The sequence below is a fragment of the Cimex lectularius genome, unplaced genomic scaffold (genome assembly GCF_000648675.2).
Source record: "Cimex lectularius strain Harlan isolate CLEC.00 unplaced genomic scaffold, Clec_2.1 scaffold316, whole genome shotgun sequence".
Classification (NCBI taxonomy): Eukaryota; Metazoa; Arthropoda; class Insecta; order Hemiptera; family Cimicidae; genus Cimex; species Cimex lectularius.
In genome coordinates this window covers 40,240-65,360 of record NW_019392854.1, presented here as the reverse complement: position 1 = coordinate 65,360, position 25,121 = coordinate 40,240, and the positions used below count along the sequence as shown (strand labels likewise).

The window sequence follows — 25,121 nt, the reverse complement described above, 5'->3', positions numbered from 1 at the left end:
TGTACTACCCTACTACCCTGGGCTGTACATTGATAAAACTTAATGGAACTCTCATAGGCGACTCAAAAGAGTTAACAGACGATTCAGACTTCTCAAAAGAATTGCTGGATAAACGGTCAAAACTGACTTTACAAAATAAATGACTCATTTATGAAACTATTTTGAGACCCATTTGGACATACGGAATTGAAGTTTGGGGTCCAACAAAACGTTACAACCTCCAGCGTATCCAATTCTTACAAACAAAAATCTTTCGAACCATCATCAATGCTCCTTTCTGTGTACCCAATCTTACCATTCACAGTGACCTTAAACTTCCAATATGTCCTTGAAGTAGTGAAAAACCGCTCCAAGAATTAAACAATTATCCATTCACCCAAACCCTCATGTCAGATACCTTTCATCCCGCACCCTTCCAAATAATCCTCCCCAATGGCTGAAGAATCAATGGCCTCGTGACCTCCTAAGTGACAGTGAATAACAATGGATGTGATTACTGCTAATATATAGGATTGATTACTGATGAGTAGTTCCCCTTTTTTCTGTTTTATGTATATTTTTACTAAATTCACTATTTTTTGTGGTCCGCTTGACCAATTAATATCATTCAATTAATTAAGGTTTTTAGTTGGGATAAAAATGTCAGCATCACGAGCGGGATTTGAACCCACGACCTTCGACTTGATACGCTGCTACTCTACGCTTTAGCTATCGTGACTTCGATCCACTCAGGCACTAACTTTTTTATCTCAACTAAAAACCTTAATTAATTGAAGTATATTTTTACGTTCATTTTGTTTTGTTTTATAGTGTAAAATTCTATCAAATCTACTTAAGCGCAACAATTGACATAGGTGTAAATAAATATTGGGGAAAAAAAATTGTTAAACAATTTCTAGGCTAAATCAAGCTTCAGCATATATCAAACTAGCTTAAATTCTGAAATGATCAAACTTTATGACTGAGTTATCACCAGCCAAAGAAATTTACTTCATGCAATAATCTCGTGATTGATTTTGTTCTAGGGTGCTACTGTTAGAAATGAAGGTGAGTCTGTAATGATTGGCAGAGTGGTACGAGGTGGTGCGGCAGACAAATCCGGCCTCTTACACGAAGGCGATGAAGTCTTAGAAGTCAATGGGGTCGAGATGAGGGGTAAATCCGTGAATGAAGTCTGTGACCTTTTGTCAGCGATGACAGGCACCCTGACATTCCTTATCGTTCCTGCAGCACCAGTATACACACATACACAACATAGGACAGACACTCTGGTAAGTTATAAATAGTCTTATTTAAAGTATGTTTTGTTCAGAACCTCTACTAACATTTGTTTTTTTCCTTTTGGGATTAGTTTGATCACAATTACTTAGGTTTTCACTCCTTCAATTGAAGGATATCATAATGTTTATTTTTCATGACTTTTATGAAAACTAGATCGCTTAGATTGGAAAAGTTAGATTTCATTTAAACAGTCAATTCATTGTACTTTTTTTTCATAATTCATTCATATCATGCCATGAAAGAAATTCAACAAACGCCTTCTAAAACATCTGTGTTTGTTGGTTGCCCATGTCAAATGTCCGATTGAAAATGTTGCAGGAGCGGTCGTCTTGTTTGAGTTTCGCATATTGCAAGGTAAGATAGTCCAAAGTAACTAAAAAACAGAGTTTTTCCTTTAACAAATTGTAAATATACTTTCTCATATTAAATGTTTACCTTACAGTAATTAACAGTTTTTGAAAAGAATGCAACATAAAAAATTTCAATCGCTTAGTAACTGCCCGTTGTATAATATAAATTTGTCCGCAGCTTGATCGTTTCAGCAAATTCGCTATCATCTGATTGGTGACCCAGGATAAACAGAGACGATCAAGCTGTTGACAGATGTAATACAACTTGCAGACCAAGAAGTTGCAAGAAGTTTACATTTTTAATAATATTATTATGAGTTTTTTATGTAGGCAATTATTTTTATGATTATTACTGTAAAGGGCCTAGCACTAGATCAACAATTGTTTACCATTATGACTAACACAATTCTGCCTGCATGAATAAATAAAAACCGTGTAGTATATGTGTTTTTGTGCTTTTGGGCCCCTTTCTCTCTTACCACATTGTTTTGTATCATAATTAACGGTTATTGTTTACATTTTCTTGTAATCTACCCCAACACTCTCTAATAAACCTAAATTAAAAGAGTTAATTTTTTAATGTTATATGTTCAGATATGTCTGGATGTGTATATAAATATTTTTTTAACTTTTTTAAATCAGATGCATATGAAGGCAAATTTCGACTATGACCCCGAAGATGACCTATACATCCCATGCAGGGAACTCGGTATTAGTTTCCAAAAGGGTGATGTCCTCCATGTGATATGTCAGGACGATCCAAACTGGTGGCAAGCGTACAGGGAGGGGGAGGAAGACCAGACTTTGGCCGGTTTGATTCCTAGTAAATCATTCCAACAGCAGTAAGTGAAACATTCTCTTAATATGTTTTATTAATTCAATTATTTTTTAAACTAATCCTGTTTATAAATTAGGCGAGAAGCGATGAAGCAATCAACAATAACTGGAGACAAATTAAACAGAGAAAAATCAAAGAAAGCTGGAACATTTCTATGCGCAAAAAAGAACACAAAGAAGAAAAAGAAAAAGTCATATAGTGATGCCGGTTATCCTATTTATGCAACAAATTTGGTTGATGGTAGGTTTTTGTTTTAAATTTTCATTAAAATTTATCTTCTTTCTCTTTCTTATTATTTTCTCTTTGCAGATTTTGATCAGGATGAAATTATGACTTATGATGAGGTAGCGCTATATTATCCAAGGGCTAATCACAAGCGTCCAATTGTTCTCATCGGTCCACCAAATATAGGAAGGCATGAGTTGAGACAAAGGCTGATGGAGGATTCTGATAGGTTTGCTGCAGCAATTCCTCGTATGTTTACTCTCTTAAATTTTCCACACCAATTTTCTTTTTGAGAGATTTCAAACTTTTATTTCCCCAAACAGATACAAGTAGATCAAAAAAAGATGGTGAAGTGGACGGTCAGGACTACCACTTCATCACAAGGGCACAGTTTGAGGCTGACATACTGGCGAGGAAGTTTGTCGAACATGGTGAATACGAACGAGCATACTACGGAACATCGTTAGATGCGATACGGTCTGTTGTCTCAGCAGGGAGGATCTGTGTCCTCAACCTTCATCCCCAGTCACTGAAAATTCTTAGGTCGTCCGATCTTAAACCTTACGTAGTTTTTGTAGCACCTCCCTCTTTGGAAAAGCTCAGGCAGAAGAAAATCAGAAGTGGTGAATCATACAAAGTATGTTTTATCTTAGTTATCGTATTTATCGCTTTGAAAAAATTTAAATATATTTTTTCCTTTTAATTATAGGAAGAGGAGTTGAAAGATATTATAGAAAAAGCAAGAGAAATGGAAGATAAATATGGGCATTATTTTGATATGATTATTAACAACAATGATACAGAGAGAGCTTATCTTCAACTTTTAAATGAGATCAACATCCTTGAACGAGAACCACAGTGGGTTCCCGCATCATGGGTCAAGGCTGTATGAGGAATATTGGTAAATTTTAAATTATAAAATATTTTATTTCGTGTTGTTTCTATTTATTGATTATTAAAGTAATTAATAACTGAATTGTTTAATTAATTTTTATGTTTTTATTTTTGCAGATAATGAGGCATTCGGAATCACCAGGGAGCTTGTCTAGCTAACGTGACGATGGGGCTGAGGGAATGCCCAGAACCCACACGAAATCGTGTATATACACTTTGCTGATTCCTCTAATCACACCCAGTATTGCTCCCTCGAGATGTTCTGATCAACTTGTATATCATTTTTATTTTGTTCAGATTATTTTTTACAGACTGACAAAAGAGATGAGGTTTAAATATTTATTTCTGCCACGACAGAAACAAGACAATCGAGAGAATGTCTGTCCTGGATGCAACAAACAAACACACCTTTTATCCTTCCCTTGTTGTATACATTTGTTTAGTAATGTCTATACCTATATAAATATATAAATAACGTATAAATAATAAAAGTATATATTTAAATATACATGTCTTTCTATGTTTTACATACAAGCCTAAACACTACAAAAAAGTGTAAACACCCAACACTAAAGTGTGTTTATATACTTTACAAAATATATGTATATTCTGAAGTAGTGGAGTGGTATTTTAGAAGACAAATGCCTCTTAGTGCCAATGTTAATAAAGTTATTTTGTGCTCTGCAGTTTTCAAACAATAATAAAAATTCAGCAGAAATTCTGAGACCACTGTTAAACTTGTTAACGTTTTAATTTTCATGATGATGGCGCCCTCCCCCTCATGAAAGAAATTTATACTACCTTATTACTTTTGCTCAATCGTCATTATTCTAATTTATGTATAAAATATTGTAATAAATTGTTTTGTATAATTATTAAAAAATATAAAAGGGAAAAAATTGGAATAACGATAAGAATAAAATGAGTGCTGTGTTATGTGTAAAGTATGTTGTAAAAAAAAGTGTCATTACAAAAACAAAAAATTGTATAAAGAAAAGTGCTTAATTGTACAGGTTAGCTTGACAATCAACATATAATTTGTTGAAAGCAACAATGACATTTATCATGTAAACTTTTAAATTGTTTAGTAGAAATTGTAACAATGTAGCACAAATGAAGATGGTTAAAAAATTAAAAGGAAAAAATGTACATTTCAATTTTGTTAAAGATATTATTCCAACCATCCAATAAAATTTTGCAAATTCTAACCTGTACAAAAAATTTCGATTACTAAATAATACAAGATAAATTAAGATCGACTTAATACTGATAATGAGTATTCTGAAATTATATAAAAAATATATTTTTATTTGTAGATAAAAAGAGTGCAATTCTAAGGTGTACAAATAGAAAGAAGTTATAAAATGTTTAAAACCTGGGTATATGAGAGGAGTAAAGTTTGATTTTACATTTTGCCCACCTACCATGATCACTCTTTGTAAATAATTCCTTTTGAGTAGTTCAAGGTTCTGGAATAAAAATAATTTAATTTTTCCTTTTGAGTAGAAAAAACCGCTTTCTGATTATAAAATAATAAAAATATTCATATTAAATTTAATTGTCATAGTGCTAACACACAATAGAGGGTGTCTTTTTATAATAGCCGATACTAAAACAAAAACAGGATTGTACTCATTATTCCACCACGTAGTTTCAAACTTTTTAAACTTATCAAACTTAGCTTTTATCGATCGGTGAAAAAGCAATTTTTGAAGTCCAATGAAAAGAATTCTTTTATAAGCTTCCATTTTATAGCAGGAAAATGTGCCAAACTATCGAACGAGATCAAATGTCAGTGAGAGAGTTAGAAAATGATGAAAAGTTTATTCAAATTTACAGTATTCCTCCCATAGAATGAAAAAGAACTGCCCAAGGAATTTTTAAGAGATTGAAGAAAACTTGTACATAATTGTCTTTATTTTTAATTTCTTGTTAAAATTTGTTTTGATTAAAGTATTAATTGTTATTTATACATAGATTATAAATATACATATATATAATATAAATATCTTTTTATTAGGATTCTATACCTTCTTGTGTACAGAAAAACTTTAAAACATAGGATTTAATAAACTACTAAATTAACAAATAAGTAAGTTTAATATAAAAAATTAAAACTGATACGGCCTCGATATTTTGTAGATAAAAAGAAAAATGTCCCAAAAAGAGGAAAGGTAGCCAATCAATTTACTTTTTTTTTACATTTACATCTATTGGTTTTGATTTTATTCTAATCTCCATTTATTGTTTAAACAAATTCAGGCTGGATTCAGGAGTCAGACAAACAAAAACTGCTCAAAAAGGGTGTGTTTTTCCTCTTAAATGGATATTTTGATAAACTGAAACCAAGAGTACTGTATGTTTTGTTGCAATGATAATGCACAAGGATAATAAATAAAAGAGATTGGAAAATATTGTAATACACGTTTTAATTTTGGCCAAAGTGACCTAATCACTGTTTTAAAAATAATAAAGGTGTATTATTCCTTATTTATGGCTGCATTCTTCTCTAAATATTTTTTCTCTTTTGAATAATTTATTTTTTGTGGTGATTTCAATCTGGTTTTGGAAATCAAGGCTTATTTAATTGTTTTAATTTAGTCTGTCTAGTATTGATTAAAAACAAAACTTCCTCGTTTTAGAGAGGGAGTTTCTTAACAAAAGGGAAAAAGTGTAAATTATTCCTAAGCTCTGGGTTGAGAAAAACTCCAAAGGATAAACTTTTTAAAGAGAGAAAAGATATTTGGAAATATGTAAGCAATATTGTTACAAACAACTTGTTTTTACAAAAGTTGAATATAATGTATATTATCTTTGTTGTCATACTCTCTTAGTAAATGGTATTTACCTTACAGTTTTTGCAGTTTATTCGCATGTCCTAACTTAAGACATATCCTTAGATTTTCCCATCTGTTTTGAATTTTGTTTATAAGTAAGTTTGTAAAACATTATTGTGAGGTCTGTCTTTATTGTCATCTAACATTATATGCTTTTTGTTGCATTCTTTATAAAATCTCTAAATGCTGCACATGTTCAACGAAAGTAGCAAAATTTTAAAAAAAATGCTCCTTTTGGGCCTCGTTCTTTTCACATTTCAACATGTGCTCGAAACTCCCCACAACACAATTGGACAATTAGGTTATGGTTTTTGTTTGATTCAATATATAATTCACAAATACCATGGGCTTAAATGTGAAACTCTTCGTTCTCAATAAGACAGAAGAGGAATAAATCGAAAATAGACGGACTAGCAAGATCATGTGTAGATCCATCACGATTTTTTTACATAATCCCAACAATGAAAATGGCGGAATTCTGAAATGCGTATATACAAACGAAGATTAACAGGTAAGAATGACCAAAAACGAACAAACTATTTATTGAAATAAACTTAAAAATTTGCCTTTAAGAAAAATTAATTATTTTATTCTACACGACATGTAGTATAATCGTCCTCCACCATCCCGGTACTCTCCCATCTTGCATATCATTCCTACAGTTTAAATTTTAGCTAATAGTCATAAATTGCAAAATTTGGTGAGGCATGAGGTGATGAACTGTAGCCCCCCGATAATCCACGTCTGGCGATCCTCAATTCACTGAAAAAAAATTTTAAGTTGAGCTAAAAGTAATAAATGAGAGTTCTTGAAGTGATGACATTCAAAGATAGAAAGTCCGCCTATAATACAGTTATTATAGGTGGGTTTTCTGAAGGTGTTAATTTTAGCTAAAAGTCTAAATTGCGACATGCGGCGAGTCGGGCAAGAAGTTGGAATTGTAGTTTGATCATACTCGTCAGCTTATCCCGTTCTATTGCAGTCAATTGTGCTGTCTTTTTCTGTACTAAAGAGTTAATTTAGCTATAAAACGACATATTGTGAAATACGATGTAATGAAACTCTCTTAATCGTCCTGGCTATATTATTCCTGCTCTTGATAGTTTAGTGACAAAAAATTTAATTTTATCTAAAAGTCATAAATGTCGAAATGTGATGAGTGAGATCTATGGCGTGATCTTGACCCGCCTTTCCTCGCTGATTTCGTCTGTCAAGCGAAAATAAGAAAGTGCTCCATCTTCAAAACATTTTTGCGTCACGAAATGTGATGTGTTAAGAAGTTGATTTGGTAATATTTTATAGACATCCCGACAGTCCCGATGAATTGATCCCTGCCCGGATTAGCGAAAATTCTTATTAATCGAAAAATACAGAAACAAGCAGTAACGAAGTGTAGCCATACCGAATGATGGAGGTGTGATAAGACAAACATGCTACTTTGAAAAATAAGCAGGGAATTTTGAAAAAGCTAGACAAAGGTGAGAGTGTGGTTAAGTAGTTTCTGATCGTTTTGATATCGTCGGCTGTCGCTATCTTTAAAGCCCAATAAGACGGCAGAAACCAGAAACGCGCCTGACAGACCCAAAAGGACCAAATGTGGTACAATGGATTAACTGTCACTAAATACCACACAAAATATCTTTTAAATTAAATTCACTAATTTTGTGGTCCGCTTGACCAATTAATTTAAATTAAAGTAGAAACGGCAAACTATATTTTGCAAACTGAAAAATTATTGACTCCTCAGTATGTTAAAGTAGTAAGAATTTTCTCGAACTGGACTTTTTAAGTAATGACTTTAGTTTTCTTATATGGCGACTGTAAATTGATCATTCTGGTACGCATACGCTCGCTAGATTTGTCGCGTATTGAGAATGAATGATTAACTTGTCGGCCTATTCTCGTTTTATTACTCTAGAGTTTAGTAAGAAAGTTGAACTAAAAAGTGTTCAATTTCTAAATATGGTGAAATCTGTAGCTGGATCGTTCTGGTCGCCCATTATCTCTGGTTTAGTCTGAATTTCGTGATTTCTCCGCCATGAAAATCTCACAAATATTTACAGAAATAAATATTTTTTTTATTGTTAAGCTCTTATCGAACTGGACTTTTAAGGACTGGGCTGAATGACGGTCTCAATGATTCATCGTTTTCGCTTAAGATAAGAATAAAAACGACCGGTTTCCATTGTTTTGGAAATTGGAAATTTGAAAGAGTCATTGTAGGTTTAATTTGCTAAAAACTGAAAACAGCCAAGATAGGGAGAGCAAAATGATAGGAAATGACCAAACTACAACGCGGGAGATGTTCTACACAGAGGCCACTTAGAAAGAAAATAGACAAGAGGTTACGGACTTGAGATCAACGATTTTAGCTAAATAAAAACTAACATAGACAAATAGTAACAAAGCTATTAGGCGTCTGGTGTGTTAAAACCTATAACTTATAGTATATAGCCTATAACATCTGAACAGAAAGCACACTTATTAGTGTCAATGTTAGAGGGAGTGCATACTTTAATTTCGGATTAGGCAAAGTCAATTACACCCATGTAGTAAACGAGGAGTAAGGCGATTATTCAAGCAATAACAATTCAAACAATTATTCAATATTGGATTGCAACCTTGTCTCCCCAAGTGTACGTACCATAGCTAAAAGTATGTCTCCCCCCAAAAAAGTTCAGGTCATGTCAGTAACATGATGCTAAAAAAATTTGCCAGGTAAGAATTTAGTAGTATTATCTTTAATAGTTTGTTAGTTTTCGGTCCCTTTCCTACAATGAACTCAAAAATCATAATGTTACACAAACCGGGCGAAAACCCCAAAGACCCTCTGAGCTCTACAAGGCAACTAGTTTATTATGTTCATTGAGCAAGATTTTTAAGAACTGACTGCAGGTTACTATTCTCCTTTATGGATCGAAAAAGAATGCTTCCTCTTGAACCATTTAGATTCATCCCTTATCATTCGACACAAGCTCAACTTAGTAGGCTTAGTGACCTATTTGGCTTTAACATAAAAAGCTTACTGGAACGATTTTACTGGATATCAAGACGGCCTTTAATTCTGATGGCATAAAGGCTTGTTTACAAATTAATCCATAACATCTTTCCTAGGTAATTAATAAAAAATAATCAGCTATTACGTAAAGGACCAAAGCTTTTGAGTCCGCTATGCGGGAGCCAGCTCTGAAGATAGCAGCTGGTGTTCCTCACGGTTCATTATTGGGACCAACATTGTTTCTTGATTACTTGTGTGATATGCCTAAGTCCCAGCATACCCAATTGGTCCTCTTTTCGACCTCGTGGAGCAGCTTTCTATTTCTAAGAAACTGAACGATACTTTAAATAAACTGGATACGAACTTAAAGTAATGTAAAATAGGAATTAATCCTTTAAAAAAACAGTTACTATTCTTTTCACTAGGAGACGACCTACACTCGGTGATGACGTGTCGATCTACATATATGATAGTTGGTCAGCCATCACCCTTCTTTACCTTTCAAGTCCGGGGACCCACTTTAAAGTAAACTTGTTGCGTTTTCCTAGGGCCAATAGCCAATGTAGGCACTCGCAAACAAGTTTGAAGTTGAATGCATTCGCTTAGTGCCTTTTAGCTGCCTGACTGTCTGAAAGTATGTGTTAATCTGGGCACCTTTCATATTTTTCTTTATTAACTCCTGTGTACAGAATTGTATTGAATGGACGTCAGCTTGGAACATTGTTGGGATTAGGCCAAGAGGCTTTCCTAGGGTAGAGTTCGGCCCTTTATCCTACACCTACTCCCTGTTTCTTCTTAGATCCATCTGTGTACCCTTCCTGAAACTTGGGGCTATTTTCTTACAAAAACCTTTATTATTTATGACCACTTGGAAGGGTCTGTCAAAATTGAGTTTTTCTTTCGTTTTGTCGGGTACCGTTATAGCCATCATTTATTTTATTTTCATTCTCTCCAAAATTTTGTGGTGGCTCTTCCTTAGATCTGGCTTTATTTTTCTTGTATCTCAGGAGTCTGTTGGCACTCTCAAAAGAAACTTTTTTCTGTGTCAACCGATTCACTTGGGTACTTCTTTATTTTTGGCGGTTGTTCTATCACTCATATAAACAATATAGAAAATTTCCCGTCGTATTGTCGCTACAACGAGACTGGCAGAAAGAAAGGCATATCAGTATTTCACAATCTACGGCTTTATGGTCCAAATGTGAACCTTTTCCTTCTCAATAAATTGTAACCATCAATAGCGAGAAAAGGCGGACAAACAAAATTCGTCTTTGATCATTCTGGTCCGCCTATCATCGCTGGTGTTTTAGTACGAATTTGGATTCCTCCGTATTGAGCGTCAAGTGTGCCAAAAACCCTTAAAAACTTTCAGCTATAAAGAGTTAAATTATGTTGAATAATGGATTTCTGCTAGGTAACTTGACCTTGCTTGTCTTATTGTGTACGGAAAACTCATAATTTAGTAATAAAGTCGTCAATTGCGAAATTTCGGTAAGCTATGATGCAATGAAGTGTTGAAACCATAGGTTGATAGACCAGTTCCGCCTAGTCTTGCTGTATCAATGATGTATTTAACATCAACAACGTTCCAACGGTTTCCATTTTACCCATAAACTCTAAAATTACAAAATGAGGCGATAGAACTATAAGCTGATCATGATGGTCTACTATTCTCGCTGTAAAGTAAGTTTTGTAGAGAAAGAATATTTTTACGTTTTCCTATAGTGAAATGTGCTGATCCGATTCCTTCGTCAGTTTTCTGTGAAGTTTCAATTTTAGCATTTATGTCGTAAATAGGAAAAGAAGTCAGACTCATTTCGAGACTCAGCCATCATCTTTGATGGATTTGTGTCAGAAATCTAGCATTGCTTTAGTAGTTAATTTGTTTAAATGATGAGACCTGATGGTCTTGGTCTGCTTGTTCTTGTAGAATTTTCGTACAGTCTTATCGAAATGGAATAGTTTTACGTTTTTCCTACATTGTAAAATGTGGGCGAAATATGACAACCTAGTGAAACTGTAATTTGATGTTGCTGGTCCTCCTACTTTCGCCGTGTTTATCTACTGTCGGGTTGGGAATGAATACTACCATGTTTTAGCAATAGAACTTTTGTGTAGAAAAAATAGTTTTCGCTAAAAATCATAACTTCCGATATAGCATGAGGCCGAGAGATGATTCGGTGGAAAATGTTCAACTGCTGATATTCGAGAAAAAAAAAGAAACATAAGCAAGAATCGGCTGACCAAGATGAATGCATAAATTACACTTCATTTCTTGTGAAACACTGAAAATGAAGTTTATAGAAATATTTTGCTATTGGACAATATTTAGTCTTTCCAGGCCCAGATCTACAGGAAGAAAATGGCCAAATTATCAAATAGCTTAAAAACTTACTTTGACTCCTTATGTTAAAAAATTAGCTTATCCGACCCGGAGGACCAGAAAATGTTAGCTCAGTCTCATATTCGAGATGATGAAACTATAACTTAAACGTGCTCGTGAAGTTTACTACAGTTTAGTGGAAAATATGGATTCTAGCTATTAAAATTTTATATTGCGAAATGTGGTGAGATTTTACGAAGTGATAATCTAAAACTTGACTTGCTGGTCCACCTATTATCGCTCTATACCTTGACTGTTCTATTGGACTACAGTTTAATGACAAAAGTTGACTTCTAGTGCAATCTTTTATTGCGACATGGTGATGCTTATGAGATGAAACAATAATTTGGTCTTGCTGGCGTACAACCTATTTTCACTTTATTCCTTTTTTGTCTTATTGAGATCGAAACGTTTCATATTTAAGCAATAAAGTCGTACATTGTGATATGTGTTGCGGTCAACGAGGTGATAAAACTGTATCCTGATAGACCTGATCCTCTTGTTCTATTGGACTACAGTTTGAGAACTAAGACACACAGGAAAAAATGTTGAACTATTTAATTTAATATTATATAACTATCTAATGAAATAGCTTAAAAATCCATCTTGACCTTTTAGAATTTATTTTTACTTTTCTTGACATTTTGTTATAATGTTCGAAATTTGTTGGACTATAGTTTAATGAGAAAATTTGGATTTCAGTTTAATCTTACTTGACTAATAGTCCTTCCTTCCCAACACCCACAGGAATAAAATAATAAAAAAATGGATAAACTAGTTTAAATTTATCTTGACTCTTTATATTTTTAATTTTACTTTTAATTATCTGTCCTGCCCGGATGACCAGAAAAATTTATCTGAGTCTCAAATTGCGAAATATGGTGAGACATGTGATATGATGAAATTGTAGTGTGGTTGGTTATTGGTTATATTGGTTTGTCTACGTTAGATGGTTTTGTATATTCGTGCCAGAAATTACCAAACTGAGGTGATGAAACTGTCAATTGATCGAACTACTAACTAATGTGCAAATTTATTGGGCTATAGTTTAATGAGAAAAGTCGGATTTCAGCCTAGTCCTACTTGACCAAATTCCTTCCTAGCTAAACCCACAGAAATAAAATTAAAAGAAAAAATGGATAAAATAGCTTAAAAATTACATTCACTCTTTAGATTTTTCAATTTCACTTTTCCTTCTTTTGTCCTGCCCGGAGGACAAGAAAATTTTATTTTAGTCTCTTATTGCGAAATATGGTGAGACATACGATGTGATGAAATTTTAGTGTGGTCGGTTTTCGGTTTCTTTTATTTGTCTACTTAGATGTTTTTGGATATTCGTGCTGGAAACCACCAAATTGGGGTGATGAAAATGTCGATCGAACTTTACATTTATTGATCTACAGTTTAATGAGAAAATTCGGATTTCAGCTTAGGCCTACTCGACCAATATTCCTTCCTAGCTAACTCCTACAGGAATAAAATAACTTTTACTTTTCTTGTCCCGGAGGACCAGAAAATTTTGTTAGTCTCATATTTCGAAATATCGTGAGACATTCGATATGATGAAATTGTAGTATCGTAGTTTATAGTCAATTTGGGTGTCGTTGTTTTTGTGGATCGGTGTTGTAGAATGTTCTTTGATCAGAAACGATCAAATTAAACGTAGTAGATACATCCACAACGTGTTAAGCTGGTAGGATCTGAGGAAATTTCTCGGCGTTGGTGTGGCGGCAATGATGCCAGTGGAAGGGATGATGGTTGAGGGAGGTGGGAGTGGATCTGATAAAACGGGGAGGTGGTTCCGTTGGCCGTGTTCCTTCCAGGCACGAAGACACTCCCGAGTCGTCCTCTGTCTCCAACTTCGAATGTTTGTTTATCCGAGCGGATCGGCGTCGCAGTTGCTCTTCGACCGCCTCTCACGGCGTTTACCTCTTCGCTCGCGGCCCGTTCATCGGAGCGTCAATGGAATTCTTTCTCTTCGAGTGGAAAACCTCCTCGAAAGCAGTTCCCACCGACGGACGGGATAATAAAACAGCGCTCTGTTCTAAACTGCGTAAAAGTGACGCCCGTTTCTTTTCTTTCCCCTCCAGTCGCGTTTGAAAATGAACTACCCTCGGAAAGTGATCGGCTACTGGATGTCGGAGAAGAAGAGCCAGAAGCTCAACTGGTCCGAATTCGCCAAAGTGTGCAGGTAAGCCTTGCCGCCCTCTACATCGTACGGTAGTTATTAACGTTTTGACTTTTTCCAGGGACCACGGCTTCGAACTCGTCAAGGTAAGGGGAAAGTTGCGTTTCCGCTTAAAGTTTACAAATAGGATTTACGAACGCGACCCCTGACGATTGAAATGTTTCCAGCTCAATTTGGACCGGCCGCTAGACGACCAGGGGCCCTTCACTGTCATTATACACAAATTGACGGACATAATTGCTCAAGCTATTAAGGATGACTTGAAGGTACGAATTTAAATTATAAACGTAATTGCATGATTTGTCGTGAGTAGGAGGTGCATGTCAGCCCGGCAATCAGGAGGGCCGACATTCCAACAGATAAGTCATGTCCAAGTGGCGTGGCGGATGCCTGGCTGGCAGAACCAAAAAAAGTCATGTTCCATCATGATAGCACACTAGAGTCACACTAAAATTTAACACCATTCAACTGGGGACAACAGTCTGTTTTTAAAGGAACCACTATTATAAACAAAAATGTACTTTCAAATTGCACTCCTTTGGATAGCTAAGTCTATTTTTAACAAATACACTGATGTCCATTTTCGTTGCCTATAAGATGTCTTTGAATCATTCAACTCTGGATTGAACAGGCTGATATTTTTTTTTTTTTTTAACTAATCTATTGAAAATGGAAGTGATTGTGTTTGAAGTTCAACGATGAACAGAAAAACCAATATTCCCCCAAATCACACTGCACAACATTTTGAATTCGTTTCTTAGAAATTTTTCTGAATCAATGTCCATATTGGCTGCCTGTCACTAGCATGTCAAAAATTTACTATTGGAACAGGCTGAAAACTTTTTATTTTTTGAAAACTACAATTGGGTGAATATAGAACAGATTATGTGTTTATGTTCAATGATTAACAGGGAAAAAATTCCTTCAAATCGCACTCTATCATCATTTTGGGTCAATCGATTAACTGAATCGGTATGCATATTGGCTGCATCTCAAAAATTCGACACTCGTATGGACTGGCTGATATATTTTAATTTTTGTAAAAGTTCAATTTATTGAATATAGAAGAAATTAGGTGTTTATGCTCAATGATGAACAGAAGAAAAAACCGATAATCCCCAAACTACAGTCTGTTGAGAATGGAAGTGGTTGTGTTTTAAGCTGAAAAACATCCAATATTCTGCCAAATCCCACTGCACAACATTTTGAATTCGTTTCTTATAAATTTTTCTGAATCAATGTCTATATTGGCTGCTTATAAGGTGCAGGTCAAAAATTCGACGTTGGTATGAACAGGCTATCTTTTTATTTTTCAAAAATTAGAATTTGTTGAATATGTAAGATAATATGTGTTTAAGCACAATTCTGAACAGAAGAAAATCAATATTCCTCATTATCACACTCCACCAATTATGTAAGTCATATTGTTTACATTTAGTGAATCAAAAAATTATTGATATACTTGGTTTTTTTGTATTTTCTTCCTTAATTTTATTTTGCAAAACAATATCAGAAACCTTTGAACTATACAGAAAACAATTCAACAAAGTGTTTCATGTAATTATTTGTTAATAATTAATTAGGAGTTTCTTTAAAATACAAGAAATGACCAATTTGAATGCCAAAATATTATTCACACACAAAACTGCCATAATTTTTTTTTTAAAATAAATATTTGTATGCAATCGCTTTGCATTTATTATGGCTTGTAACCTTCTGAAAATGTATTCAATGAGGTAGTAAACCTCATTGAATACATTTCGTGAACATGATATTAAGTCTCTTAGGTTGTAAATTCAATCCTTACTGTTTTTAAATTTTTTATAAACTCACTTCTTAAAGAACAAATTAAATTTTCAGATTTTCTCTCCATGACCCATAAATTTTCAATGGCCGTGGAGGTGTGGTAAAATGTAGCGGACATAGTAATTAAGTCATGCTTTGTTTTTTTTTTGTTTTTTTTTTTTAATTATTTAATTATGGGAAAGCATTCAATAAAACTATGAGTACTAATTCGATGCCTCCTGTTGTTGTTTTCAAATTCAATTGTTCAGTTGCACAGCACCATACAACCCCACACCATCATAATACCTCCTCCATGATTCACAGTCGATGTTATGTTTGAACATCTAATTCCCGATTCGGTTTCCTCCAAACAAATACGACTGTCAGATCCAAAAATATTAAACTTATTCTCATCTAAAAAGACAAAAATTTCCTATGGCTTATTGTCCATGCTCTCAAGCGAAGTTTTTCCTGTTTGTATTACATACAACGATTTTTCTTTGTGGCATGCATGCTTCTGTATCTCACTTCATGGATGTCATTATGGATAGTTTATGGCTTCACTTGTGTCCCAGAAGATGAAGCAATATCCTATCTTACACAGATTCTAAATTGAACTAAACAACTAATATAAATATTTTAATCTCATTCATTTGCCTTATGCTCAACAACACTATATTTTCCAAACAGAAGTGTTTATGTATAATAATATTTTAACATTCAAAATGTTATTTTTTGTATTTTAATGTAACACCTAATTATTTTTAAACAAATATTATCATAAAATATGTTTGAATTGTCTAATTACGGTTAAAAGGTTTTCATCACAAAAAAAAGTAAAAAAGAAAATTTCAAAAAACGAAGTACAAATAATTTTTTGACCCACTATTTATACTGAATCGGTATCCACTCATGGATTTTTAATCTATCAAACACGTTTCTCTATCCTTAGAAACATGTGTACCCAGACTTGCAGACCAACATCCACCATCAATTTTTTTTATATACTGACTTGCTGTCCATTGGTGGTGATGAATGAGTAGGTTGATGTCATGCACATGGAAGAGATTACATAGGGCTTCAATTATAAACAGAAAAAAAAATCACTATTACTTTTTATCTGGTTCTGTCAAGGTCTTGAGTAATTAAAAAAAAAAAAAAAAAAAAAAAAAATATATATATATATACTGAATCAGCATGCATATTGGCTGCCAGTATGGTAATGTATATTAAGCATTCAACATTGTAAAGATTATAATTTGAAACACCAATCTGATGAATATGGTAGAGTTTATGTATTTGAGCTCGAAGTGGGTAATTAATAAGGGCCAGAAGACTGGCCTGTCAAGTATGCAGCTATTTCACCCTTGAATAGGCTTCAATTCCAAAATGGTTAAGCCTAATTGACATTGCCCTAGAATGATTTGTAAGTTCACAAACTTCTGGGTTGGTAACTTTAGTGTTTTTTTGCCAGTATTTTAGCTTAAGCTGGAGGATATATGAAAATAGGGGTTCGATTTATGTTTCTAATGCTGACATATATAGTTAGGTGTAACAGAGAGCATAGTGAACTTTTTTTTAGGGAATACCTAGAAATTTTTCCAAAACATACAACTCAAACCCCCATAATTTTTCCAAAACATGCAACTGAAAGCCCCATACCTGAATTGCAGTGAAGTGGTGACTAAGGACTGATAATTAAGGACTTGTTGATGGGAGTCTTAGATATGCTTATCTAAACTTTTGTTTTAGAGTCCAAGGGGTCTTTTATAAGTTTGGCATATACACTATTAAGCACTTGTGGTGAAGTTAAGGTTAAAAGAGTTGGACTTTTTACGATCTTACAGCCTATTGGACAATACCATTATTTTCAAGAGCTCTTCGTTAAACTTAAGACTTTTTATAAGTTCCCAAAGCTTTTTAATGGCTTCTAAGAGTATCTGCTTTTTGTAAGTTCCCAAAGTTTTGTTAACGGCTTCCATGATTATCCTTCAAGCATTGGCTTTTCTCCCAGGAGTAGGAATCTCAGCCTGCATAGGCTTTCACACCAACAGTATTGTTTCTTCTTCTTCTTGGAAAGGAAATCTGCATAGGCTTGTTTCTGCTGCTCTGAGTTTGTGGCATATATGCCCCTGGAATCTGCTGGTTCGAGTCAGCGGTCCTACTGTTATTCTAGTCCAAAAACAATTTAGATTTAGTAGTTCTCCCATTAGTTTCTGCGATGGCCATTTGGTCTTGTAATTAACTTTATCACATGCATTTGTCCAGGAATACATTCCCATTCAACCGAGGACTTATATTTAACACTAAACATACCGAGCTTTAATATATACCTATTTGTACTGCAACTGGTCAATTTACCAGTTTTTAGATAAGGACTTTATTTTTCCTGATTGATGGAGAAATGTTGATTTTGGTAAAGAAATGTTGAACAAATTAACATTGAGGTAATAATTAAACAAAAAATTTTTTTCTATTACTCTAAAAAGCAAAAACTTAATGACAGGTAATTCATTGTGGATTGCATTTTTTACAAATGCAGGAAAGTACCAATGTACATTTTTCACATATTTCTTTCATTTAGAATAGATTTTAAGGTTTTAGTGACTTTATAATACATTATTTGATATTTTATGTTTACAAGAATCTGTCATAAAATTAATTGATGTTCTTTCTTCTTTGTTATTATTTGTTCTTCTTGGCTCTCTATAATCAATGGCAAGTTCTACTAGTTCTACTGCTAACTGGAGTAAAAAATCTTGTCTCGATATATTTTCTCCTGTTATTTCCTTACACAATATTCAGGCATTCATCTCCAAGACTTAATTTTGTACTACAGGCGATCGCCATTTGATCAGTCATGGCCACACCGAATTTTTTTTTTTTTTTTGTAATTTAAAGAATTCCCATTATAGTTTTAAAGTCTGATGTTTGACTTGAGCAGTTTTACTACTTGAATTAATTTATTATTCATATGTCTTCTTTATTTGTTGTCAATTCAGTAGAACATTTGTGGCATTAAAACACCTCAATCATTTCGGCTTTAATTTAAAATAAGTATATCACTAATGGATATGAATATACATAACAAAAGTTCAAACAATTATTAAATAAATTGTGAACTATCTGCCTGACTTGGTTTGGATGGTGAGAGAAATTGGAATTTTTTTCTTTCCAAAAGGTAGATTGGGCATGAGGCCAGGTCCCCAATCTACCTTTTGGAAAGAAAAATATTTAAACTGAGAAGACTGATCAATCACCAAAGAAGAAATTGAAATGATTTAAAATCTTATATGAAAACTTTTTTTAAAAGTTCAGTTGTGCAATGTGTGTACTTTTAGGACAGATCCAGCTTGTATTTTGTGATGAAAATACATCTGTCGTTCTCCCACTTGTGTTTTTCCTCTCTCGGAAAACGTGAGCAAGCACAAGACATTTGCAAACCTATTAAAATAGTTTGATGACACAACTTTTCAAGGAATTGTGTAATTTACATTTAACTTGATAAAGTTCTGTAAAGGAGTATCAAAATTATCTTGCTTAATATAATCCAGACACAAAGCGCTTTGATTGTATTATAAATTGTATATTACAATAATACAATTGAATCTTATCTTAAACTATAATAGGTGTAGAAAATGTTTGCCGGATACTCTTAGCTTGCAACATTCCTACAACATTGTTACACGATACAAAAGAAAAAGGAGAATCTGATTATGCGTTTTTTTTTTTTTTTTTTTAAAGAAAAATGAACAATGCCTAGGGGCTTCATTTTAAAAATTTGATATTTTCTTGATAATTTTTTTACAAAATCAATAATTATAATTGGGGACGTTTGTTTCCTGCCTTTACGATTCCTGTCACGAAAAAAAAAAAAAAAAAAAAAAAAATACAGCCCCAATTATGATAATCACAGGCAATTTTCATATGTTGACCTACACGGTTAACTTAATTTTTGTTAAAGTAAGTCGTTAAAGAAAATAATATTCAAACATTTTCTAAGAAGGTTCTCCCGTTCAATGTTAAACAAAATGACCAAGTTGAATGACCGTACTAATGCTAATTGTATAATTGCTTACAATTTCAATTCCTTCCTATCCTATTCGTGAAATCGGTGAGTTGTTTTAACATTTACATAAGTGCTCCATAATTAAAATTTATAATGTTGAAATGTATTTTGAAAAAAAAAAAAAAAAGAATTTTAAACTTTGAGTCAATAAAAGGCACTGTTATGTAATTTGGTTTATCGCTGCAACTATGAAAACTGTGTCATTGAGAAAACCAGGCCAACTAGTCGACAGAACTAGTTACTATTGAAAATAATAGCATACAAAAGATTTTTTTGAAAGGAAATCGTCACAACAGGATTACATTTAATGGTGTAAACACTTTAAACTTGTTATTTGTGGTTTAGAAGAAAACAAAATCATTTGAATACACACCAGGTAAAATGTATTAGGAGTGGAGACCACCTTTAAGTTCTGGAATGTCTGGAATGAAATGATTCATTACCATACCTGAATGTCCTTGTCCTATGTTGAGACAAATACCTATGATGAAATGTACAACAACCTTTTGGGGCTGGGATTGCAAAATAAAGAAGTGTAATTAAAAAAATAAAATAAACAACATGACGAAAGTGATTCAGTTGTTACACAATAATCATGTCAATCTTATTTATGTGGTTGAATAAAGCCAACTAGCACGTGCGCATGCACACACACACACACACAAGTTTTTATTATTTTGTGCAAAATCATAAACACTAAAAGTATTACATTCATGCAAACAAAAATATCCATGTTAAATAATTTGTAATAAAATTAGAAGTTATTGAAACTTTCAAATTAAAATTTGGGGGCTTGGTGAACTTGTTTTATTTATTCTATTGGGTTGTAAAATAAGCCACTAAAGTTTGTCAGTTATTCAGTTTTACCCTCTTGTGTTTTAAAGCAATGTTTATTTAGTCATTACTGTTTACTCTGAAAAGTGTTTTTATTTGTCAGTTTCATTTGAGATCTTGTATTAGTAGATTTTACTAATTTGAAATGAAGAGAAAAATAGAGCGTTTTAAGTACAGCTCAGACAGCTAGGAAAATTTGTGTTGATGCTTTAGGGGAATGCACTGTCTGTAAATGGTTTGCTAGGTTCAGAAGTGGAAATTTTGATTTAGGAGATGCAAAAATCTCTAATTGTTTTTGAATCATGATGATAACAAAATTCAAGCTTTTCTCACAAATAATGCACTCTCAGCAACACAAGACATCGCAGATACATTTGACATGTCTCATAGAAGAGTTTCAACGCTTATGTGATCAGCTGGATATGTTTGTTGAAGCGATGGGTTCCTCATTTGTTGACTGAGAAGAATTTATGGGACCACATCAGCATCTAAAAATTACCACCTAAACAACCCAATTTGAAAATGATTGATAACAGGGTGAAAAGTGGGACATTAACAAACAATTCACTAGTTTTTGTGGTCCGCTTGACCATTAATATCATTCAATTAATTAAGGTTTTTAGTTGAGATAAAAAAAGTCTGTGTCACGAACGGGATTCGAACCCACGACGTTCGGCTTGATACTCCGCTACTCTACCACTTGAGCTATCGTGAAAAATGGCAAAAAGGAGGGAAAATTCAAAAAGTAAAGGTTGAGATGGGAAGTTAGTGCCCGAGTGATCGGGGTCATGATAGCTCAAGTGGTAGAGTGTATCAAGCCGAACGTCGTGGGTTCAAATCCCGCTCGTGGCACTGACTTTTTTTATCTCAACTAAAAACCTTAATTAATTGAATGACATTAGCAACAATGTTCAGTGAGGAAAATCCTGCAACTAAACATTAACCCCAAAAGCAGGATTACATCCCAAGAAAGTAAAGTTCATCTGGTGGGTTTGGAAGGGAGGTGCTTTATTACGAGCTTCGCCTGCTATGATCTAATTGCAAGGGGGTTGTTTTCAACCACGATAACACTGGCCTTCAACGTGTCTTTGCAGACTCATCAGAAATTGTTGAAGCTTGGCTGGAATGTGATACCCCACCCACCGTATTCGCCTTACATTGCTTGTTCAGATTTTTACTTATTCTGGGCTCTGCGAAATTATATTAATGTAAAAAGCATTCATCACGTGATTTACTGGAGGTAATCTCTCAAAAACCTGAGAAGTTCTGGGAAGATGGAATTACAAAATTTCATGGAAAATGGTAAAAGGTGGTTGAACAAAACGGTTCATACATTGTTGGTTAAACTTGTTTACAAGCACTTGAAATTTTCATTAAATTTACCATTAGAAACACTACAGACTTATTTTACAACCCGATATAAGACCACATATACAGTTTAAACTAATTAAATATTAAGTTAACCAGACATTTTTTAAATAAAGTTTGGAATAAATTATTATTATGAAATTTTTATTAACAGTTAAATTTTATTTTGTAGGCAATGAGGATGTTGGAACACGTGGACAACTATATAAAAACGAACCCAGACGTGGTTATTATTGACCCATTTGACAATGTCAAGAAGCTTCTTGACAGGTACAGATCGTACAGGGTCATTCATGATAGCGACCTCCATAAAATTGGTAAAAAAATACAAATATAATTACAATATGTATCTGCTTTATTAATGGTCTGATGACATTTTGAAAAAGCGTTTTGAGGCTGTGACACAATAAGAATCCAGCTCAAGGATCTGATAAAACCAGAATTACAATCTAAACTATCTAGTCCATTTCCTCTCTGGTCTAATGCACAGATTCCGTTTTGACTTGTGGTCCAGTCAAGTATGAATCATAGAAAAAAAAAATCGGTATTTTAATTTATTCTTGCTACTTCTAGTTGTCCCTTCTAATGTAAATTCCATGTTGGATGGCATCGTTTTAATTTGACTTTCTAAACTTAAGTGCATCAACATTTTTAGTAATTTGATAACTTGATTTTTTTTTTTTTTTTTAAACAAAAAACAAGTGTATTAATTTGATATAAAAATGTCAAGTTAAATATTTGTTTTCTGATTGCACATTTTGATAAGGACTTATCTTTATGTTTCATTCAACTTTTTTTACTGAAGCAATTGTCATTGTACTATTGTCAATAGTCAAAATTAATTTTACTTTGTAGTATTAAAAATAAATAAAACTGTATGATAGAAGATTTTATTATTATTCCTAACAATTGATTTGTTTTAAAATAGTACCTAGGTTTAAAAAAGCTTTAATTTAAAAAAAAACCACTTGTTTTTCTTGTACAATTTTTTCATGAGGCATTTTATTGTTCTTAGATGTATTTACACCTGCTTTTGTGGAATTGATATCGTACGATGTCTCTGAAAACTTGAAAACTTTAAAAGAGGCAGGGATTACTTTCCCATTTGGTAATATTGAATTAAATCCATCCAAATTTGTGTTAGTATTTGCGAACAATTGTTCTTTTTTACAGTGTGTAAACCGTCTGTCGCAAACGGCACCGATGGACATAAGGTAATGTTGAAAATTTGTTTAAACCTTGTTAATGGGAAAATTAATATAAAAAATTGACAAATCTTTTAATCCTGTTGATTTAAAACTTGAATTTTATAGATGGCAATTGTTTTTAATGAAAATGGAGTCAAGGATTGCCAGCCTCCTTGTGTTGCTCATTCTTTTGTTAACCACAATGCAATTCTTTTCAAGCTGTTCATTGTAGGCGATGAATACCACATAGTTGAAAGACCTTCCCTTAAGAATTTCTACCCAGACCCTGGTGTGTTCTTATTTTGAATTTATTATTGATTTTTATTTATTTATTTATTTTTTAAATGTACTAATGTTTTGTTTGTGTTTTAGACAGGAAAACAATACATTTTGATAGTCACAAAGTTTCAAAGTCAGATTCCAGCTCATCTCTGAGTGTACTTGATGAAGAAGAAAACGAAATGAGCCGTCAAGGTGCCGATCCTCATAAGTTGAAACAGATAGTTTCAATAATCAAGGAAGAGCTTAATATGAGTTTACTTGGTATAGATGTTGTTGTTGAAAAAAATACTGGGAGGCATGCTGTGATTGATATTAATCCTTATCCAGGTAAAATGTCCAACAATTCACTTTACAAAACTGATTTTAATTTTTTTAAATATCTATTATTTAATTTAGGATATGAAGGTTACCCAGATTTCTTTGATAGTCTCATGAGGTGTATCAAAAGAAGCATAGAGTTGAAAACATTGTCTCCAAATCTTTTCCCAGAACAGGATGATTCGGGGTTTGACACTGCTGATTCATCGGATGAAAAGAAGAGGCGTACTTCTCCACCTTTAATAGCTACAAAAACTGTAGAACGACATCTGTAGCTAAAGCTTATTGACCTCTTCACAAGGATTTTAGTTGAGATAAAAAAGTCAGTGTCACGAGCGGGATGCGAACTTACGACGTTCGGCTTGATACTCCGCTACTCTACCACTTGAGCTTTCGTGAAAAATGGCAAAAAGGAGGGAAAATTCAATTTTTCTCGGTTTTTATAAATTTCATACTATTTTAGATTTACTACAGTCCTTAAAATATTTTTAAAGGAACAATTTTTTAAGAATTTTTGTTTTATTAGTTATGTAAGTGCCAAGATGATTTTTGTTTTTTATTTGTATGAATTTTCACAGGCCTCGTAAATTTTTCTGTGTACAAATAAATTGCTTCCAAAAGAGATGAATGACTTGAAAGGTGTGCTTTAAAAATTTGTCAAAATATTTTAATAAACGGTAATAAGAGTGCTTGGTAAAATTGTTCATTATAAAAAATCAACATAAAAAATCTTTAAGTAAAAGAAAATATGTGATACTCGTACATTATAAGTCCCCTGTCTATATTTTTTTTTCATATATCAGCGTATATTTATGATTATATACATTTGTATTGTTTATGTTGAAATCAGCACTTTGAAACAAATGTATTTAAGACAATACATAAAAGAATTATCCTATTTCATGTTTGTATCATTTCTCTAATGACTAAATGTGCCTAAAATAATAGATTTGAGAAGATTGTAGGACAAATTAGTTTTAGAAAAGGTCAAACACCATAGATTAAATTTGTATTAAGGAGGTTCTTTTATATTAGGGTACACATACAAATGCATTTATTTTTTTCTAGAGCTGCATTGACTGATCCATTGGACCATTTGTAACATTTTTCTCCTTCATATTTATTACTTATTTGTTGTTTATTTTGTTTTTTTACTCAAAAATTCCGTCCAAGGGAAAAAATTAATCGAGGCGGTCAATAATTGTACATAAATATATGTATTTATTTTCATTTTTGTTATGTTTGATGTCTATTTTTTTTTGTTCATAGTTTTTGTAAATTATG

General features: G+C 33.1%; 2 protein-coding genes across 4 annotated transcripts in view; both read left to right on the top strand.

Annotated features, from left to right (window-relative positions):
• Positions 1-5,444, top strand: part of LOC106662740 (MAGUK p55 subfamily member 5) — a 297,897-nt gene extending 292,453 nt beyond the window's left edge. For 2 of the 3 annotated variants that reach the window (XM_014386985.2, XM_014386987.2), the window contains 8 exons: positions 1,026-1,271; positions 1,600-1,635; positions 2,274-2,473; positions 2,546-2,709; positions 2,779-2,943; positions 3,018-3,331; positions 3,404-3,595; positions 3,706-5,444. In XM_014386985.2, coding sequence (XP_014242471.1) covers positions 1,026-1,271; positions 1,600-1,635; positions 2,274-2,473; positions 2,546-2,709; positions 2,779-2,943; positions 3,018-3,331; positions 3,404-3,586 — 1,308 coding nt within the window. In that variant the 3' untranslated portion in view covers positions 3,587-3,595; positions 3,706-5,444. The remainder of the gene's footprint in view (positions 1-1,025; positions 1,272-1,599; positions 1,636-2,273; positions 2,474-2,545; positions 2,710-2,778; positions 2,944-3,017; positions 3,332-3,403; positions 3,596-3,705) is intronic. The other variant, XM_024228737.1, reaches the window with a different exon arrangement.
• An 8,137-nt stretch (positions 5,445-13,581) lies between these two features.
• On the top strand, positions 13,582-24,738 carry LOC106662859 (inositol-tetrakisphosphate 1-kinase-like). Its single transcript, XM_014387266.1, has 9 exons — positions 13,582-13,997; positions 14,056-14,080; positions 14,162-14,260; positions 22,223-22,367; positions 23,066-23,158; positions 23,224-23,264; positions 23,364-23,526; positions 23,610-23,846; positions 23,916-24,738. The coding sequence occupies exons 1-9, from the start codon at positions 13,909-13,911 to the stop codon at positions 24,110-24,112; spliced, it is 1,089 nt and encodes a 362-aa protein (XP_014242752.1). The 5' UTR covers positions 13,582-13,908; the 3' UTR covers positions 24,113-24,738.
• Positions 24,739-25,121: the final 383 nt, after the last annotated feature.

What these genes read in the sequence shown, in the direction of transcription:
- LOC106662859 (XM_014387266.1), top strand. Translation starts at nt 13,909, where the DNA reads ATGAACTACCCTCGGAAAGTGATCGGCTACTGGATGTCGGAGAAGAAG. An exon ending in AGGGATTACTTTCCCATTTG is followed by an intron (nt 23,159 to 23,223) that starts GTAATATTGAAT and finishes TCTTTTTTACAG; the next exon opens with TGTGTAAACCGTCTGTCGCA. An exon ending in GAATTTCTACCCAGACCCTG is followed by an intron (nt 23,527 to 23,609) that starts GTGTGTTCTTAT and finishes TTTGTGTTTTAG; the next exon opens with ACAGGAAAACAATACATTTT.